The 20,255-nt window shown below is 32.9% G+C and overlaps 1 protein-coding gene across 2 annotated transcripts; it reads left to right on the top strand.

Moving 5' to 3' along the window:
• Window positions 1-3,641: 3,641 nt before the first annotated feature.
• On the top strand, window positions 3,642-19,663 carry LOC109594113 (failed axon connections). 2 transcript variants are annotated; one of them, XM_020009291.2, is made up of 5 exons: window positions 3,642-4,094; window positions 17,577-17,915; window positions 18,137-18,274; window positions 18,340-18,633; window positions 18,700-19,663. In XM_020009291.2, the coding sequence occupies exons 1-5, from the start codon at window positions 3,792-3,794 to the stop codon at window positions 18,772-18,774; spliced, it is 1,149 nt and encodes a 382-aa protein (XP_019864850.1). In that variant the 5' UTR covers window positions 3,642-3,791; the 3' UTR covers window positions 18,775-19,663. The 2 variants fall into 2 exon arrangements, with proteins under 2 accessions (XP_019864850.1, XP_019864849.1); XM_020009290.2 differs by having other exon boundaries at window positions 18,128-18,274.
• Window positions 19,664-20,255: the final 592 nt, after the last annotated feature.

Here is a 20,255-nt window from a genome sequence, read left to right as displayed (position 1 = left end):
AATGATAACGATTGATTTGAATGTTTTTTAATTGAATTGGAAATGTGATATTTTATGCAAACTTTGTTGCCTATGTTCATAGGCCAGTTTTCTTGTCCGCAAATCTTTTTTTATTTTATTCGTGTCCCGGAATTTTATGTAAAAAAAAGCGTTGAAGTTGTATGTTGATTACGAATAGATTCTTTTTATTTTGATATATTTAATTCAAGAATGAGGAATAATTTCGATTTTTTTACACAAAAAGTTTTTTTTTTTTAATTTATGAAAAAAGTGATGTAAATGGTTGTTGTAGAAACATGTTTAATGTTTTATTAAAATAATTCGGATTGAAGTTGTTTCATAATATACATACATATTTTTTATATTTGATAAATCTTTGGAAAGTGAATTATAGAAATTATTATTATAAATTTTTAAATTTTAATTTGTTTTAATAAAATAGAAGATTATGAATGCATTTGCATGTGCATGGAAAAAATAGAAAAAACATAAAATACACTATACAATATTTGTAAGGAGGTGTCGTATGTGGAATTCACATTAAGCCAACGAATGCAAGTCTGGACCACTGTGACCATTCAGTAAACCGACTTTCTCGGACCTAAGACGATTTTGACGTACTCGTTTTCGTTCATCACGTTCGGCACGTATCGGTTTCCGAATCGATATCGTATTTTACATACATAACATATTTAATTTATTAGAAATAATTATATAGTTACAGAATAAGTAAATGTTAAAAATTAATATATTTGTAGGAACATTATTGCAAATATCATATTACGCATTTTGTTTGAACATTAAAATAAAAATAAACATTTATTTTATATCTAAAGTGTGGAAAATAATATTCAATTAGAAAATTACTGGTAAATGTTAAACATTAGTACTTTTTAGAATAAATTTGGTATAGAGTTTATTAATTCCACAGCACGACTGGTTCAATAATGTTAATAATAATAATAATTTAATTCAGGTGAATGAAAAACAAAAGAGAAAATTTCTTTCATTATTGGAAAAACTTTTTCAAAGCATTTACGGAATTATTAAAAGTTTATTTAATTGAATTGATTTCAAATGTTAAAATTAAAAAAATATATTGATTAAACACAAATGTTGTGTTTAAATTAAATATTAAACGAAATTTGAATTTGGAATATGTGATAAATAATTGATAAAATGGTAAATGGTAAACGGTAAACGGTAAATGGTAAACTGGTAAATTGGTAAATGGTAAATGGTAAATGGTAAATGGTAAATGGTAAATGGTAAATGGTAAATGGTAAATGGTAAATGGTAAATGGTAAACTGGTAAATTGGTAAATGGTAAATGGTAAATGGTAAATGGTAAATGGTAAATGGTAAATGGTAAATGGTAAATGGTAAATAGTAAATGGTTATGGTAATAGTAATTAGTAATAATAACAATAATAATAAAAACAACAATTTAGTTCAGATTAATAAAATTTCTGATAAATGTTAAACATTTGTATTTGACCTCTAATTTTAGAGGTTGCACATACATTTGGTATAGTTTATTAATTTTACATCTAGACTGGTTCAATAATAATAACAATAAAAACTAAAAGAGGAAAAAAAACTTTTTCAAATTATTTACGGAGCTATTAAGTATATATTTGATTGAACTGATATTTGATTCAAATATTCATATTCAAAAGATATTTTGATTAAAAACATCTATTGTGTTTAATTTAAATATTAAATGGAAAGTTTTTATTATATTATATTTTTTACGAACCACTGCTTCACCATTTGAGCTCTGTGTATTGGATAATTATTCTGCCACTTGGCATAGTAAACATAACTATTTTCAATATTTCCTTATAAATGCCCTTTTTTATCCTGTATAACGTACACATCGGAATACGAAAAAAGACCCACATTTTAGTGTTTCCAACTAACATAATTTTTTCCAACAGATTCATAAACATTTATTTTTATTTCATTACTAAACAAGATAATGAAGATAAGTTCAATGTCGTATCTTTTGTATTGGAATATATTTCCTTCTATTCAAATTTTTATTTCTTTTCATAATTTTGCTCTTATTACAATTTTCTATCGTGATTTAATATTTTTCAACGGAGTTATTTACAAATAAAAAGCTTAATTTTTTTTAAATAGATAGTCAATTATCTTAAAATTTTTGACCTAAATAGATAAATTTAAAATTTCGAGTTACACAATTTACAAGTAAACAAGAAAATTTTGTTAAACTTTGATATTTTAAAGGGTCATAAAAAAATTGTAAGAAGTCCTTTTTGTAGAGAATTCAATTTTCTACAAGAAATCTGCGATCAAGTTATGTCGAAAACTGAGATAGGGTGGACCTTGTTTTTAAAATTAAGAGCTCATTTTTGAAGAGCATTTTTTAAAGGTGTCTAGGAACCAATTTTTCAGTGTTGAAAATTAAAAAGAGGTAGTCGAATCCTAACCTAATATATATAGAAACTATTAAAATTATTTATTTTATTTTGCCCAAGGAAAATTCAAATAATTCATTTTGTTGTTTGAAAATAGGTGTGATTAATAGAAAGGTTACATTATAAAATTATTTTTAATATCAAAAATATCAACGACTGCGAATTTCGCGATTTATGTGGGTCCCCGGTCCACAGCAGTTGCGTTCCGTTTCAGAAACCGAACCGTGCCGAGTCCAAAGGTGTCGAACGTGTCTAGCGAAAATAACCACTTCACAAAAAGTCGGTTTGCCAAATGGTCACGCTGCTCTGGACATTGACCCAACTATTCTTGAACTATTCGTACTTGGAAACCCCAATGCGTAAATCCATGGGAACTAATCATCCCTTAAGATAATTCGAAAAGTTCGTGACTCAAATTGTCGGTTCAATTAAAAGCCGAAATCAAAAAAGATGAACGGACCGACCGAAAATAGGGGCAGCAGAATGTGGGTTGATCATTACATTAATTTGTTTCTATCGTGTTACATTCGAGTGCAGTCGAATGCATCGTTTTGGGGGGTGTACGGGGCGTTGGCCCATTTATTGTATGTGTCATTCTCTATATGTATAAGGGCACATCTACATATATACATATATATAATAAAATTCTAAATTTTAAGATATACTTCACCCTGGATGGAAACATTTAGATTTCAGTATAGATTTATTCTAGTTTTAATTTATGAATTGATGTAAAAATTAATTTTAAGCTATAATTAAACTATATTAACTTGTGTTTTAGTTGGTAATTTTGAGTTTTAATTTTTTTTAAAATGAAGTTTGAGTTTGACTATTTTTATGCGTCAGATTGTGGGATTATTTAATAAAACCTATTTATGTTAAGAGATATGTAAATATACATAAAAAAATTGAAATTAATTGAAATAATGGAATGCTGCGGGTACCAAACTCAGAAAGTGGAAGGAATTGTCGATTTAAATAAAGAAATTAAACAATAAAGTCGTGAGGGTTAATAAGAGCGAGTGGTGGAACAAACGTTGCTGAGACCGGGAGCGTTCTTCTCTCATGAGCATCAGCAGGGTGGGGCCGTTTAACCGTGCATGGCAACAGGGCCTTATCCGTTCTGGTGGGGGATGGCATCACCGCGCCAGTGACGTCACCCCACCACTCGCCCTCACCACTGTAGGTCCGTAGCTGAAGCGCCGTGTTGCGCCGCCGACACTCCTCCCAAACACTCCGGTCCCGTCCGTCTTACCGAGCTCTGTCTGTCTGTGTGCGTGTCTCGTTCGTTTGTTCGTCCGTTCGTTCGTTCCGTGTTTTATCAACAACAACACCAACACCAACGCAATGGCCACCGAGGTTGAAAACAACGCGCCCGCCACCGAAACGAAGGAGATCAAGGAAGATAGTCCGCAGGTCGAGAAGGACAACAAAGCCGAGGAGGCCGCCAAGGTGGAAGCGGCCGATGCGCCCGCCGCCCCCGCTAAAGAAAAGGAACCGGCGCCACCCAAAGTGGTAGTGCATAAATCCAATTACGAAAAGGATATTGTGTATCTGTACCAGTTCTCGCGTACGCCGCTCCTGCCCTCGCTCTCGCCCTATTGTCTCAAAGTGGAGACATGGCTCAGGCTTGCCGGCATCAAATACGAGGTAAATATCTTCTCCGTACACTTTGTGTCGACTTAAAATCGACGTTTTCCACATAATTAAATCGAGTTTTATTCATTAAATCGTCCGGTTTTGTGGGTGGGACGATCGAAACGAGTGAGGGATTCGAGGGATGCAAACGGCGGCCATTTTTGCATGAATGGCGCTGCATGCAGATGGCTCTTTAAATGTCTCCGATGTATGTTTTTCGGACGCGTTTGCGAAATTGTTACCTTCCCTCGGACGAATCGGTCGATTTTTGTGTTTATTTAATTATGAATCCTTCTTATTTCACGCACGGGAATGTAATGCGATTTGGGTTTCTTTGTTTTGTTGAGATCGATCGGAATATTCCAAGTTTGGGTTTCATATTTCATGTATTTAAAATTAAAATAATAATAAAAATGGTATTGTAGCAAAAATTGTCTGGGGTAGGATAGTTAATTACTTTCATAGATATTCTGAGAAGGAACTATTTTTTGTCATGTTCAAGTGGCATGTGTTTTGGGCGCGTCTGTACCGTCATGTTGTATGTTGTTTTTAAGTTTTCCGTCAAGTTCCTGACAAATTGTTTACTATAGTGTTTGTTTTGTTAAACGTACCAGTCTCTATTCGGTAACAACTAAGCTAAAAATATTACTCAAGACTCTTCTGTGTTTAGGTTGATATCTTTGAGGAATTTCCAAAGAATTCCTAACATAAACTTACACACTCAGTAAAATGTGTTCTGAACTGGTGCAAAGCAACAAATTAATAGATCTAAGAGATCGATTTCACTTGTTCTATCAACCGGAATCAGTTTCCGACAAATGCGATAGGTATTGTTAAAGACATAGCATCGCATCGCACTGATAAGTAGGTTGGCTCAGGTCAAGATTTCTATTCACAATCTCGAACCAGAATGATTCTATAAAAGAGTGATATGTTTATTTCTGTGTGTGTGTGTGTTGTGTGTGTCGCAATTTCGATGCAAGATAAATGATGGACGAGTGCAACAACCTCGTGCAAGGTTAATTCGCTAATGAACTTGAGAACGAATCAAACATTCAACAACATATTTTCTCTGTTTTCTGGAAATGTTCCATAAAAGGGAGGATTTCTGTTGACTCAGACTGCATAGAGTGTGCTTCGTACAGTTTCTATTTAATTTTTTTTTTTTTCACGTTAATTGGGGTTCATTGTGGATGGACGGATATGTCTGTCTGTCAGCTTATTGTTAATTTCTTGAACATGCAATGATATTTAAATGAATATTAAGTATGTGAAATTTAAGTATATATGTTATTAATTGAATTTTTGGGTTACAGGTGTGTATAGAAAAATAACATTCAGAGTGAGTAAGTAGTAATTTATAAATATTTGTAAATCCACTCATTATGGGGAGTTCACTTCGGAAATTGAGATCGAGCCTGCTATAAACTCGTATAAATTTATATTTTGACATCCCAAAACTTGTCTCAATATTCACACATGATAGGATGGCCGCAACTTAAAAAGTCAGACTTTTAACCACTGACTTTTTAAGTTGCCTCCGTCCTATCATGTGTGAATTTTGGGACAAGATAAACCTATAAAACAAGTTTATAGCTAGGTATCTCGATTTCCAAGATATTCACCTAATTTTGACTAAGATGACTGGACCACTTCACTCATTATAGGGAGTTCTCTTTAGAAATCGAGATACCCAGCTATAAACTCGTATAAACTTATATTTTGACATCTTAAAACTTGCCTCAATATTCACACATGATAGGATGGCCGTAACTTAAAAAGTCAAAAGTAACAAAAATCGTTTTTTTGCACATTTGTTGTAAATATCTCATTTCTTATGGGTTTTACACTACTTGTACTTCTTATCAATATTTTAGAGAATTTAATTCTATACAACTTTTGTTTTAAACATTCTTTCATACGTGGAACCGTTGTCGAGATAGAGGGCAGAAAGCCCGTGGCTAGAGTGTCATCTGTGGTCAACTGGTAGTCCCGATCGAAAATACGTAGTATAAATTTTATAAATTATTGATAAATATATAATTACCATTTTTTATTAACTATTACATTATATTCAATCATTATTTTGCTTACTTCTCTATTATTAATTTCCATTTCCTCACGTGTAGTATATGTAGCATGCATAGCATAGACCCATTTACACAAAACATTTTATTTTGTACTTCGACCACGAGATGCTCCTCCTTCTGTTTTCATCGATGTCATAAGACTGTTCAATTACCATATCTGTCCATGTACCAGAATTGAATTTTTCTGTTCGTTTCATAATTTCTTCCAACTTCATCATATCTTGAAGACATAAGTGTGCTAATCTTGAATATAAGAAATGACCATTGGCGTGAAAATAAAACAGCATTTTGAGCACAGCATCAAGATGTTCTTTAAAATGCCCAAGTCTTTCAGTGCGAACAAAATCAAGTGCTATTGAAACCATTTCTAATTATCGCACCCATAATTCTGCTGTTCGACTTCGAGTTTTTAATTCATTTAGTTTGTTCAGAAATGTCTCAGGAAAATAGTTGAGTCATCTATACACATTTCACACACATGTTTTGGTAGGAATCATCTCGAGAAGTTATATGCTGTATTAAGTGATCCAAAGTACCATCTTCAATGTTCATATCTTCAACAATTATTATTGATAATGCAAGTCGTGATAATGTATGGCCTCTGTTGCTTCTCGAGTAAGCGTGACCATTGAGCAATTTGTGAACAGAATTCTTTGTATAAATTTCACTAAGAGCTTCATTGAGTCCATTTCCATCTATTACGTACCTTATACTTCCAAGAAAAGACATCAGCATATGAAATCCTAATTTTACAACTATTGAACTTAATGGTGAGTTAGCATCTAATGCAGCTACCATTTCACGTGCTTGAAGGTAGAGGGGTTGATTAAAAGTAATCACACACTCTTTTTGTCCATGTGACTTAGCAATATCGAGAGCGCAATGTAAAGTTGTGTAAATAGTGTCTACGTGACTGGCAGGATTATCAATAAAAGGAAGGAACATAACTTGAGATGTTGAAAAGTTCTTGTTATTTTTAGTGAGGTGTTCAAGATAACCATTCCATCCTGTCAACGATTTCTCCACTTTCCATACAGCCACAAAAAATCAGCTCTGTTAATGTTTCTTTTTGTAAATGCCTCATCATCATGTAAATTTTCGACTTCAACTTTACTGTATCCAGGTACGACTGGTTTTTCATGAACTTGAAGAGATGCAGGTGATATGGCTGCCAACTCTTTCGCACTTGGTTTGGTTGTGCATTTTTTATAACTTCATCGTAGAGAACAGCACTTTTCGTAGTTACTATCATTATCATCCCCAGATGTATTGTTACCATCAAGAGTTTCCATCGCCATTGTTTCCAATGTATTGTACAAGTGCACCAGACTCCGATGATATTAATAAAAAATGATATTTATATATTTAGTAATAATTTATATACTTTATACCCCAGCCGCGGGCTCTCTGCCCTCTATCTCGACAACGGTTCGACGTATGAAAAAAATGTTTAAAACAAAAATTGTAGATAATTTAATTCTATACAATATTGATACGAAATACAAGTAGCGTAAGACCTATAGGAAACGAGATATTTACAAAAAATGTGTAAAAAACCTATTTTTGTGACTTTTGACATCTAACTTTTTAAATTGCGACCATCCTATCATGTGTGAATTTGGAGACAAGTTTTGGAATGTCAAAATATAAGTTTATACGAATTTATAGCTGGGTATCTCGATTTCGAAGATATTCACCTAATTTTGACTAAGATGACTAGAATTAATTTGGAATAGAAATAATTTTTTATCATGGAACTTTCGGAGATTGTTTTACCTTAATCATTCATTTTCCTCCTAGCAATGAATGACATATATGCTTTTTATATAGTATTCCGACTGATTCATTTCCTCTGTTGGGAGTCGATGTCGTGGCGTTAAAAATTAAGATAAATTTAAATCTCTAATCAATTTTATATTTTAGGTAAATTTCAATTAGAATTGACAATACTATTTGTCTAAGTATACAGAACTTTTTAAATGTTTAAAAAGTAATAGAAAATGTTCATTTGAAGAGCAACTTTTTCGATTATCATCACTCGTAATAGAAACCAGTTTTTCGGTGTGTCGTTCTTCGTTTTGTCCCGACCTTGCATTTAGCGTGCACGAACAAGATGTGACTAATCTCGTTATCTCGAAAAATAAAAAATAGTCAATGATGGAAACTGTTGCTACAGTTTGTAATAATAAATGTTTTACAATCAATTTCATTAAATTAAATAAAATTGTAGTAAACTTTAACGTTAGCTTTGAGAGGAATTTCAACATTTCCGGTTGTTGTATCTTGTTGTCTTATCTGACAAATATTTATGTGGATGCGTCAGAATTAATTTATGGTGCAACTCTTAATTGTAATTGTAATATGTTTGCATTTCGCGAATGCATATTAATATTAATTAGTTTCGATGGCTGTTGCGATTTTAATTAACTTGAAATTTATCATTCGGGATAAGTTAAGTGGTCAAGGTTAAGGAAGTTTAGAGGTGGTAGGGGTGGGAACTTGTCAGTGGGTAGGTCAGCAAAATGTAAAAGGAAAACAATGGTTGCCTTTGCTTCTCACATTATCATAATCTTTCTGATGACTAACTAACCCAGTGATTCTTTCTGCGTGTCTAATTATGGGAACCCGTCTGGAGAGACAGACTGAAAAGTAAATCATCGATCAGGTGGTATATTTGCGATAAATAAAATAAGAGTGGAATTGAGAATTGAGGTCTCGCATTTGTTCCGAGAAATGCTTGACGAATTATATTAAATAATGAGATAGAAAATTACTTGCATTACTTGCCACAGATAAGAGTTGGTTCGTTTTGCTTTGCTGACGCAGGATAATCTTGTGCTGTTGCTGCTGTTCATCACTTTTTTATCGGAGACAATATTATGTCATGTTCAGAAATGTTACAGATGTATAAACTTCTTGCTTAACGACCTGCTAATTTCCTTCAAACAAGTAAACACTTTAAATATAGTAATTGGTTTTTTATTAGTTTACTTGATGATAGTTTTGGGTGCATTTAAAGGCACGTTAACCTGCTTAAGAAAATATTCCATTTTGATTGAATTAAGTTAGATTTACTTAATTCAGATCAAAACAATATTCTACGGTTTAAAGAAAAATTACACACTGACCTTTATTTCAATGTGTTTTAAACAAGATTACGTTTCATCAATTGTTCAGTGTTGAATGTTTCAGTTATCGTTAATTAACCTCTGACAGAGAGTTAATTAAGACTGGTTTTGGTCTTGGTCTTATCACATTTGATAAAAGTGAAATTCCTATCGTTGAATAGGTTTATTGTTTCGACAATAGTTGTCAATTCATAAATAGGTGCTAATTTTTAAAAATGCTTTATTTTATTCTCTTTTGTTCGGTTCCAGTGAATAAATAGATTTTAATTTAAATTTGATTACGTGTTTGTATGTTTAGGAAGGAAAAAAATAGATGCCATATAGATAAGCAATGACTAAAGGTTGTGTATCTCGGTTTTAAGCCTGAAACCGTCAACAATATTTATCAGTGGTGGTGAATCATGAAACGAAATCATTTCCTATTAATTGATGGCGCAGCATCGAGAACAAACACAAAGAACTTCATTATTCAAGAATCCAATTAACATATTTGAACTGTGATCCTTCCATTTAAATATCAAAATGGATGATTTAGTTTTACATCAACTGAGTTATTGAATGTTTTTGATTTGTAACGTAGATGAAGTTGAAAAAGCGTATGTGTGTTGTGCATCACAAAACAATGTTAATTAGTCATCAAGGACGATTGGAATCTCTGCAATCGAATTGCGTCCCTTTAAATCGGTTTGATTTCTTTTGACACGTGCATCCGTTCTGCTGAAATATTTGACAAATTGTGCTTTTTCATTAATAAAGAAAGTGCACGAGTTTAATTGCGCCATAATAATAATAAGCGACTTTCACAATCCGAATTGCAGGAAATGCACCATAAAAATATTTTATTGTGCGCATACAACGTTCAACATACAACGTGTAACAGATATCTAAGTAGGTATTCCATTTAACAGAATTTGTTCATCGAAATTTGAAAGAACTGTGTCATAGACCAGACTAGACTAGAATTATATTTGAATAACACAAACAATAATACAACTGGATTACTAATTAAACAAATCATATACGGAGTCGCATACTTTGAATTTTTTCCATCGATTAATATTCATATTGGCATCTATCCATCACACATACACATACACGCCACACTCTTTGGAATGCACTTTTCTGCGACGTAATTTAAATTACTTCATTCTGTCTTCTCATTAATATACAAAATATTGGTGTAAATATAATTAAAATGAAAAAGATGCAGTAAATTAATTAAAATACAGCCGACTCTTGTTAATTAAAACCTCTGTATAATTCAAAGTTATCATGAGTTCCCTAGAATATCTTTATATTTCGAACTAAATCAATGAATGCATTTTTATGCACTTGGTAATTCGAACGAAAAAATGGTCGCTACGTAACAAAACGACGCGTCAAACGACTCGACAATTCAAAGTTGTAGAGAGAAAGAGAGAAACAAGTTCAAATTTGTATTATCGTGCACGAACCTTTGTTTTTGTAATGATTAGTTTGACGCACACTTCTTCACGAATTGGTTTGTTTAGTTAAGTTTCAGTTACTGATACTCTTTCGTTGGTTAAGATTAAATAGAAGTTTATGTTAGTTATGAGTTCTAAAAAGTTTAAATGCTTGACGATTGCTCAAAAGAAGAAGTTAATAGAAAAAGTAGAGGGAGGTGGGAAGAAAAGTGATGTTGCAGAAGAATTTAAGATTCCTCTGAGTACTCTCTCAGCCATAATAAAGGACAAGGAGAAAATTTATGCTGCTCAAACTGCTGGAGTACTGAAAAGAACTATTAAAGGTGAATTTCCTCGTCTGGAAGAAAGGCTTGTCATTTGGCTAAGACAGTGTAGAGGACAAAAAATGTCTATTAGCGGAAACGGAATTAGAAATGAAGGGTGGCTTACAAATTTCAAAAAGATAAATGGAGTTTTGTTTAAAAAAGTTTGTGGCGAAAGTGGAAGTGTTTATGATGCAGTTTGCTTAGATTGGCATGGTAAATTGAAGACTTTGATTGAAAACTATGATGCCCGAGACATTTTTAATACTGATGAAACTGGCTTATTTTTCAAATGTTTACCGGACAAGACGCTTACTTTTAAAGATGAAAATGTCATGGGGGAAAACATAGTAAAGAGAGGTTGACAGTTTTATTTGCAGTAAATATGGACTGATCGGAAAAATTTAAATCCTTAGTGATAGGAAAAGCAATGAAACCGTGGTGTTTCAAAGGAGTGAAATCGTTTCCTACTGATTATCATGCTAAAAAAAGCTTGATAACTACAGACCTTTTTAACGATTGCCTTTTAACGGTTAATGAGGACATGAAACGACAAAGGCAGAAAATTTTACTCTTTTTAGACAATTGCATTGTCCACAACAGTCCTCCTATATTGTCTAACGTAGAATTCTACTTCTTTCTGCCGAATACAACTTCCAAATTGCAAGCATTAGACCAAGGGATCATCCATAATTTTAAGATGTTCTATCGCAAAAAAATTGTTAAGTCCGTTTTACAACTTCTTGATAAGCAGCTAACTGCGAATATCATGGTTCTGACGGCTATTTTACTGATGGACAAGGCATAGAGAACGGTAACACCCCTAAAGATTCTCAACTGCTTCGAAAAAATCCGGTTTCATAAAAGAAGATCAGAAAAATTTTCCAATAATTACGGATGATGAAGAACCAGCAATAGAACCACTAGTTGACATCAGCGGTGTGAGTTTTTCTGACTTTGTTCAAGTGGATGAAGATGTTGCTGAGTCAGGTTCACATCTGAATGAAAAAATGAATGAATGAAATGAAAAAAGCAACGATGAAGATGAGGACGACACATCAGAACCTTTAGCAGAGGTGTCAGTTAAGGAAGCAAGAGCCTCACTCGACACCTTACGAAGCTTCTGTCTACAAAACGAAAGTCATGAAAAAGCATTTCAGGCACTTTTTCTCTTAAAAAAACTTATTGAGCAGTCTGATCAGTGGCAATGAAGCAAACCAATATAACAGAGTTCTTTCTAACAATTAATTAATTCATATTATAAATATGTACGTGTATGCAAGTACCTCTTAATTTTTGTCATTCTTAAAGAATATCACTTAATAAATAATAATTCGTTATCAACATTCACTAATTGGAAGTTATATATTTTCTCTGAAAAATTTCAAACCATTTGATATTTCAAACATTCGATAATTCGTAATATTTTAAGAGCCCCTCGAGTCTCGAATTCACGAGAGTCAACTGTACATAAAAACATGCAACATTTCTTTTTGGTAGGTTGTTCAAATTAATCCTAGTAAGTGAATGATACTCGAGAACGTTATTGATCAATCGATTCCGATTTGAAAACACATCACATTTGTGACCGCAGTGGCTTCATTTAATGCGAGGGATATTGAACAATTAAGACATTAAGGACCTTAATGATGTTTATAATACCCACCCGTATGTGTAACTGCTCTTGATACATACCACATATTGTTCCTCCCTTCTGTTCTTTGACACCGAGACTCCGTTAATTTTCCAAAGACTAGTAAAGATTTGAATGATACAAGAGGATGAGAATAAGAGATTCGCTTAACTGGATGCCCGTTCTAGGTTGAATGAGGTGCCCAGATGGTTGCCATGGGGATGAGGACGGAGTGGCGCGTTGCCCGGCAACCGGCAACCGTTGCCGAGGTTCTTGCTCCGGAGACACACTGTACCACATTATCTCGCAATCACTTCTTTTATTTCGATCGGAATTCGTCCGGTTCAAGTCCTTTTATCCATATATTTGGATAGCCTTATCAATCATGTGTGTGTATCGACACACACCCTCTCCGTTTAATACAAGTGAACATGTTAAATGTGGGATGGTCGCCACGCCTCCCCCTATTATTTATCGGCTAGTTTTAATTTAATTACTCTAACACTTTTGCATTTTCCAGTTGTCGTTGTATTTGGTAGGACAGTAATCCATTAACAAATAAGCAACCCCTGCATATTTCGAAATGGCTGAATTTTCAGGTCAATAAATCGACCCAACCCAACCCGGCCGGACCGGATGTTTGCCTTCTCATTGTTTCCTTCTTACCACTCCACATATAATATAATACGGGTGGACATACAACTGAAACATTTAAATTGATACCATTTAGAACTGAAAACTAATATAATAATTTTATTCTCATTATAATATTTACATATTTAATTTATGATGATTATTAATGTGGATACAATAGTTAGAAAATCTAATAAACCATTTGGACTTAATTTAGCGGAATGTCTAAGTTGAAAAAAAAAGAACTGAACAATTGGATTTAATTGTAATTAAGAATTTGAACATTTATAAGAAATATAGGAAAGGAGGAAAGTTTTTAATGACAGCAAGAATAAAATATAATTAGTGTATGACACGCTTTCACACTTCTACTTCATGTGGTTCATCCTTACTCATTTGAGAATCCATTTCATATATTTATAATATATCATTACATTGACTAATCTCATTAAAATTATAAAGCTGTCGGAAATATAAAGAAACCAGTAATTCACACATTTCTAGTGATATATTTATAAAGTGTAGATAAAATTGTGTTCCCCACATTTATAGTTATCAGACCAACAAAAAAAGTCACTTCCCACTGAAGGGAAAATAAATGCGTGCAGACAGTTTCGGCGCCACCAATCCCTATTTAATTCACCCCAACCCTTTCTCATACGATTATTACGTTCTTGTCTTTTATTTTTAAAAATCTATATAATTTTTCACAGTCGAGAAAATTGTAAACTACTCTCTTCTGACATTTTGAGTGATTTAAAAATAATTCTTGTAAATAAAAGAGAGTATTCTAAAAATAATTATCAATAAAACCTATTTATTACTGCTGTTAATTATTCGTACGTATCGTTGGCAAATCACGTTCATTACCGATTGTTCATTGACGGAAGGAAACACTTTAACTGGCTAATTTTGAAAGGAAATTCTTAAGTGGGACCTGACCCACCTGTTTCATTTTTGTATTAGTACAGTGCGGAGACATGTCTCGCCTACCATACATGATATTTCCTTATAAAAAATTCATCATGAGCTTAGAGCCAGAAATTTGTAAAGGCGTTAAATTGGGCCATTGTTCACTTAAACCATTTAATGTGGATTTATTATTACTTTTGTTCATACATATACCAGATTTAATCTGTTTAAAGGAAGTTTATTCAAATTCAGAAAATCCATATACTCATACTTTTATTAAATTACTCCCCATTAAAAAGGTTTTCTATTAAATGAAAATAATTGTATGAATTCAACAAAATAACTTTTTTAAAACTAAACAGCATCATATATTTGTAGTAAATTAAGTTTTTATGCTTGCTGAGGTGTAAAATAGGTGTTACCCTATCAAAAAATAGATAAATATAATAAATAACAAAATATAAAAAAATCAAAATTCAATTTGTAGATAATTCACATAAATTATTGGGTCAGACAGTCAGTCGCCTGACACATACCAATATAGCGGATAACGGACTTGAAACATTTCAATCAGTTCCTGTTTCCGTTCTTCTTTCTCATTTCATTTTTCCTAAATTCTTATACAAAAATAAATCACATCAACACATAAACAATCAACACTTATCTCATAGTCAGTTATGAAATTATTCTAGACTAGAGAGAGACAAAATAGTAAAATAGGAATTTGGCCGTTAGAACATGTGGTGTTTTATTGGAACGGAGTTTCCGGCCCTCCCTTCGTCCATAATCTCACCCATCGCACCCGCCACACTCACATTTATCGCTTGTTCGACACCCCATTTATTATTATATTTAGACTTCCCTTCTCTTCTCTTCAACTTAAACATTCTGAATTCTATTATTTTCTATTTAAAAATTAAACAATCATAAATTAAAATCATTCCTGCACATCTCGGAATGAAAGAGGCACAGGTCAGTTGCGCGACTAGAAACGCATCTGTTTTAATAAGGTCGTTACCGTCCCTTTTTTATTTTCCTTTCCTCTTTCAGTCCATCTACGAATCCAGCGTCGTACATTCACAAATTATCAATGCATTTCATTTCATTGCACAAATTTGCTGAATGAATGGTGGAACCGGCACAGATATTCCGCATCATTCGCAACTAGACAACCAGAATGATCCCGTTCATTTAAATTTTCACAAGACGTTCGATTAACGGTGGATGTAAATTTTTCGGCAGTCGTTTGCGATTCGGGTGCACGGCGCGGCGCATCGACCACACTCTCACAGTCTCTCGCTGTCTCTCGCAGCCTCTCGACCCCGAAGAAAGGCCGTTGAACCTTCCTTGTTCACATCACATCTCAACTCGACTCATTTCATCTGATTTTGTTCGTCCGTTCGTTCGCATTTGCTGCTACAAGCAGACATCTGCAAATTGGGTTAAATATGTTTATAAATTTTCATTTGTTACAACTGTTACAAATTAATTATTCCAATTGTGACATCGTGTGATGTTCCACTTAGTTTTTTCGTAAAATTCAAAAATCATTAGAAATTCCCTCTTCTCTACCTCTCTTACCATCTGGAATTGATACTACTTCGCCACATGTTTTAAATAACTCATCTCATTATTTAATTTACCCTCATGATTATTACCACTTTCTGAAAACAAAATTCTTATTCTTCCATCGTTCTTTTCAGTGTAATTTATCTAATCTAATGTATTATATCTATATTTAGTTATAGATTTTTTAAGAGCTAAAATAATTACAAATTAATTATTTCAATTATAACATCGTGTGACATTCCATTTAATTTTTCGTAAAATTCAAAAATCATTTAAAACTCCCTCTTCTCTACCTCTTTTGCCATCTGGAATAGATACTACTTCGCCACATGTTTTAAATAACTCATCTCATTATTTAATTTATCCTAATAATTATTACCACTTTCTGAAAACAAAATTCTTATTTTTCCTTCGTTCTTTTTGAGGTGATCAATCAAATATTCCAATCTATTACATCTATATTTACTTATAGATTTTTAAGAGCTAAAATTATTTCAAATTAATTATTCCAATTGTAACAACGTGTAACATTTCATTCAGTTTTTTCGTAAAATTAAAAAATCATTAAAAACTCCCTCTTCTCTACCTCTCTTACCATCTGGAATAAACTTTGCCACATGTTTTAAATAACTCATCTCATTATTTAATTTATCCTGATGATTTTTACCACTTTCTGAAAACAAAATTCTTATTCTTCCTTTGTTCTTTTCAATGTAATTCATCTAATACTCCAATCTGTTATAAATATATATGGTTATAGATTTTTTAAGAGCTAAACTAAATAAAAACAATAAAAATTTTTAGCACACAACGTTTTTCTGATACATTTTTCCACAATTACACCTTCCAAACGACTTAAATCTGGAATAATCATCCAGTGGCAGTTGTGGAAGATTTAAGTCGTTAAGTAATCACATAAACTTGCTATGTTATGTTTTTTATAAACGAACACTTGTGTAAACGTAAATACATCTATAAATGACAACGTCCCTGTTTATTGATACTAAAAGTTGTTCCAAAATACCTATGAAGTGACTAAATACTGTTCAATATATAAAATATAAGATACGACACAGTAGAAAGTGCACTGGATTGCGTGAATTCATACTTTCTGGTTATCACACATTTAACATCTCTACACAAAACGAAAAATTCGATTTTCACATTCCATTCAAACTGTGGAACTGTACTAATGCAACTAAATTGTTTAATCATCATTTTATGGAACTGAATTATTAATTGTTATATTAAATTTTCAATCCTTTGACTTTCACATAAACAAACCGGTATACTTCTTTAATTTTCTTTTGACATTTTTCTTCAACCCAATTCCAAAAAGTCCAAATGTTTTTCAAAAAGTATTAAATCACACCTTTCTGTCCTATAACAAATCTACACTGGTCTGATATTTAACTAAATTATTCATTATCAATAATAAAATTGATAATGATAATAAATTTACAAACCTGAAGTTAAAAATGTACATTACTTATAAAGAAAAGGTAAAAAAGGATTTTCAGTGATGGATACGAATCCGAGACAATCGCTTACGATACAATAATGTGACCCCCGCGTCTCGACGCGTCGCCATGACGACAACCATCCCTCAGGGGTGGAAACGCCCGGATTTATTTTTCGACCGATTCCACAATTCTTTCCCTCATTTCTCTATAAATTAAACAAACTTAATTCGAAAAAGTAATACTCGTATAATTTTAGTATTTTAAATTTTTATTAATAAAAGTTGAATACCACTAACGAATGATTATTTTATTTCACTAGAATGTAGACCACAAGATGAAGTACCGCTCAAAGAAAGGACAACTCCCGTTCATCGAGTTGAACGGCGAAGAAGTGGCTGACAGTGCCATCATCATTAAGGAACTCTCGCAGAAATTCGGCCACGATTTGGACGCCGGACTGACAACCGAACAACGTAACTTGGCCCACGCGACCATTTCCATGATCGAGAACCATCTCGCCTGGATCGTGATGTGGTGGAGAACCAAATACCCAGACCAAGTGCTCAAGGGCTACAAGGTCAACTTGCAACACGCCCTCGGCACCAGAATACCAAACGGCATCCTCAACTTCTGCTTCAAATTTGCATTCGGCCGCAAGGTAAACATTCGTCCTCTCTTTCGAAAGCATGAACGTAAAATATTCATTTATTACGAATGCTATTTGTTGGTGGTTTGCGGCCTTATTATGAATCAATCTTCAACCTTCCATTCCATTTGATTAACTCATTCTGATTTTGTTTGAATGCATCCGTGCATGTTTTTTCCAGTGTTGTGTTATTAGAGTGGTTTAATGCAGTATTGACAATTTAGTGGTTCCAGGGCTCGAAGAAGGTTAAGGCTCAGGGAATAGGCGTCCACTCTGCCGAGGAGGTCATGGAATTTGGACAGCAGGACCTCAAAGTCCTTTCGGACATGCTCGCCGACAAACCGTTCTTCTTCGGCGACGAACCCACAAACGTAAACAATTCAACACATCCTATTTCGTCATCCCTTTCATTAAACTCACTTTCTTTCGTTTGCAGTTGGACGTGGTGGTGTTTGCACATCTCGCCCAGATCTACTTCATCGACAAGGAAGTCAGTTACGCACTGAGAGACTTCATGACCGAATCGTGTCCCAATTTGGTCGGATTGGTTAATCGCATGAAGGAACGCAGCTTCTCCGATTGGGACGACATTTGCACGACCTTGGATTTGAACTCGCATCTGCCCAAACCCGCCCCCGAAGAATCCAAAGACAACAAAGAGGCAGCCAAGGACGAAAAGGAGAGCGACAAGGAAAAAGAACCCGAGGACAAGGACATCGAGAAAGAAAAGGTACGTACATGAAATGTTTTTTATTATTATTATTAATTTACTAAACTCTTCCTGGATTGATTGCAGGCTGACGAAAAAGAAAAGGACAAACTCAAAGAAAAAGAAACGGAAGAAAACAAAGAAAAGGAGGCAGCAAAATAAGCAGCAATACGCACACTGCGCACTGCCGTTTTCTTTACCTTCTTGATACCCTTTACCCTAATTTCTCTCCCTCCTTTTCCCCCATCCATCCATCCATTACTCTTACTTAATCCAAACTATGTGCAACAAACAACCTTAGTTGATAGGACTCATTCATATAAATACATATTACATATTAACTAACTATTTACTTTTACTCGCGTAATAAATGATACTCTTGTCAAAGGACACAACACGATTCACAATCAGTGTAATTTTTTTAATGGAATATAGTGGACAGTTCTCATTCACGAAACATTATTATGATAAAAAATATAATTGCTAGTTTAAGGATGATTGTTTGTATAAATAATTTTAGCTAGGTTTTTTATTGTAAGCAATTGTATGTCTGACAAACTTTCAGAGAGTCAACAAACACACGGTGACTTGTCTCCGATTAAAAGCTCTTTTTAAACGGAGCCAGGTCCGCACAAGATTATTTCCATTGTTTATTAATCCATGTTAGTGCAGTCTGTTTAATGTACGAAAATATAACCCAGTATAGTAGTGCATTATATTCATTGTATCCATTCCACAATTTAACATTGCATCACGAAAAATTAACAACATAGCTTAAAAACATCCAGTATCTATTGTAGATTTTTGTATTTTTTTAATGGACACTTAATTTTAAGATTTCATCAAAAACTACGGCTATGTAACAAACAACCTCTGGACCATCTAAATTTACAATTTGTTACATGTTGTCAGTATATTTCTTCGAAGCTCAATAGATTGACTAGCATGTTAAAATTTTAATTTTAGATTTTATTATAAGTTTATCTGACTTTACAACTGTGTTGTATGCTATATTATAATTTAAATAAATAAATTGGTATTTTAAGTTTTATGTCCATGCATTATTTATTAGTTAACAATACTTTTACTTTGTAAAATCGGTTGCCTATAATCAGAATTATCCAAAATATTTTTATCCATAACTGTGTTTTAATAACACTGTACTCTCTGAGTAGTAATAGTAGTAGCAAATCACATTTCATAATTAAATTAAAAATCAATTTATTCAAAGGAAAATAAATTTTGTTGAAATTTTTCAATTAAGTAAGTTAATATTCAAATATTATTTTTATTATAAAATTATGCTCCTAATTCACTTAAAATGTAAATAAATTAATTTTCAACACACAAATTTCAAAATTATCAGTACAAGGAAGATTCCTACTACTATCACTTAAAGAAGAATTAAATCGCTTGAATTATCGTTTTGTAAACAAATAGCAATAAAATTCTCAATTATCGAAAGAAAGAACTAAACATCACAAATTCTGTTACATCAACACACTGTAAACAGTTTTCCAAATATTCAACTTGGGTATTTATATCTTTCGATTTACAATTTATGTTATCGAACAATCAACAAACTCTTAGTCAAAATGATGTAAACTGTGTGTTAATTTCAAACATATTTTAATAGAGTATCA

Source organism: Aethina tumida, chromosome 2 (assembly GCF_024364675.1).
Source record: "Aethina tumida isolate Nest 87 chromosome 2, icAetTumi1.1, whole genome shotgun sequence".
NCBI classification, from domain to species: domain Eukaryota; kingdom Metazoa; phylum Arthropoda; class Insecta; order Coleoptera; family Nitidulidae; genus Aethina; species Aethina tumida.
The sequence above is the reverse complement of the archived record's forward strand: the minus strand, read 5'-3'. Positions and strand labels throughout refer to the sequence as shown.

Excerpts from the sequence above, each read along its gene's own strand:
- LOC109594113 (XM_020009290.2), top strand. The coding sequence starts at position 3,792 with ATGGCCACCGAGGTTGAAAACAACGCGCCCGCCACCGAAACGAAGGAG. Across the intron at positions 17,916-18,127 it reads AATTTGCATTCGGCCGCAAG|TGGTTCCAGGGCTCGAAGAA; the intron begins GTAAACATTCGT and ends TTGACAATTTAG. Across the intron at positions 18,275-18,339 it reads TCGGCGACGAACCCACAAAC|TTGGACGTGGTGGTGTTTGC; the intron begins GTAAACAATTCA and ends TTTCGTTTGCAG.